This window comes from Pteropus alecto, unplaced genomic scaffold (assembly GCF_000325575.1).
Source record: "Pteropus alecto unplaced genomic scaffold, ASM32557v1 scaffold101, whole genome shotgun sequence".
In the NCBI taxonomy this organism is placed as follows: domain Eukaryota; kingdom Metazoa; phylum Chordata; class Mammalia; order Chiroptera; family Pteropodidae; genus Pteropus; species Pteropus alecto.
Genome location: NW_006432945.1, coordinates 16,418,655 through 16,420,002, shown reverse-complemented (window position 1 = coordinate 16,420,002; position 1,348 = coordinate 16,418,655). Strand labels below are relative to the sequence as shown.

Sequence of the window (1,348 nt, the reverse complement as noted above, 5' to 3'; positions counted from 1 at the left end):
TAGATGAAAATATCTGATACTTAGTATATGTTATTTTAAAGCGTTCATTGCTGCTTAATGAACTATTGATGTCTAGATTTAATGTTAAAATCTCCCACTTGATTATGATGAGCTAATGCTTCAAATACCTAAAAGAATTAGATGGCTAAACAGACATCAAAGGAAAGCAATTCATCTTTTTCAACTAAAAAGAAATACATTTTGAGCAACTCAGACGACAATACCACAGATTTTCTGCACACCTTAAAACCATATTGTCTGAAGTGTATCACTTCTCAGTAGCCGTTGCGTTTAGTTGCAAAAGTGCTAATTTCAACAAGACAGTCCTTCAAGAATCTCAGCAGACACAAGTCAAGAAGAATTCAGCACATCTGAGAGAAGAGGCTCTAATTCAGCAATTTTAGTTCTCGGCTTTTTAAAAACCCAAAATGGAATTGGTTGCTTCTTGTCCTTTGCCACCTGCCTCTGTAGCCCCAAGAGAGGTTCTAGCAGAGCGTCTGAAACGTTTAGACGGAGGGCTCACCATGGCTTCGCGCGTCCTTCCCGGTTCTTCTGCAGCTTCACCTGAGTCGGCTCCTGGGGTGTCCAGGTCCTGGCCTGAGGCTCGGGGTGCTGTGCTGCAGGCTGCTGAGTGTCACCAGCTGGGCTTGCTTTCTTTCATTTCTCACATCCTCCTCCCACCTCCACCCCACTTACTCCGCCTCCTCTTGCTCGTCTTTCCCCACCACTTTCCTGCTCCGACCTCTGTCACTTGCCCTGAGAAAGAGCTGCTGACCGAGGCCGCCTTGTGGGATTCGCCCCTTCCTCCTTTCTTCCTCCTCCCTTTCCATCCTTCCCTCCTCCTCTCCCTGCTCCTCTCCTCCCCTCCCCTCCTTCCCTCCTTCACTCCCTCCTCTATCCATATCTCTGTCTCTCCCTCTCTCCATGTCTCTGTCTCTGTCTCTCTCTTTTTGATAAACACTAGGCTAACGCTTGGCTATTCATGGTAAAGGGCCCCTAATAATCAGACCACACGATCAAAACAGTACTTCAGTCACATTTACGGCGTCTGTCAAGCTTCAGTAGAGCTAACCAACAGACTTCGTTAATTTCGGTTCCTTTTCCTCCCTCTTTCCTAGCTCACCCCCTAGTGGAGGTCCTCGTCAGTGGCAATGCCTGAAGAGAACAAAGCAGCTCTAGTTTTTTGCCCTAAGTGGCTCAGGGGCGTACAAATCCCTTTATATTTCTGGAGTGTGAAGTGTGACTGCATTTGAGCCCCTATGATGGAGGGCAATGGCAAGGAGGAGTCACTGACATAATCAGATTTGCATTTTTAAAAAGATAATAACAAAAGCAATAATAGCTATAG

The 1,348-nt window shown here is 46.1% G+C and overlaps 1 protein-coding gene across 1 annotated transcript in view; it reads right to left on the bottom strand.

Moving 5' to 3' along the window:
- Window positions 1–631, bottom strand: part of SELL (selectin L) — a 19,248-nt gene extending 18,617 nt beyond the window's left edge. The window contains exon 1 of the mRNA XM_006907820.1: window positions 524–631. Within this exon, the coding sequence (XP_006907882.1) occupies window positions 524–526 (3 nt within the window). The 5' untranslated portion in view covers window positions 527–631. The remainder of the gene's footprint in view (window positions 1–523) is intronic.
- Between the last annotated feature and the right edge of the window lie 717 nt (window positions 632–1,348).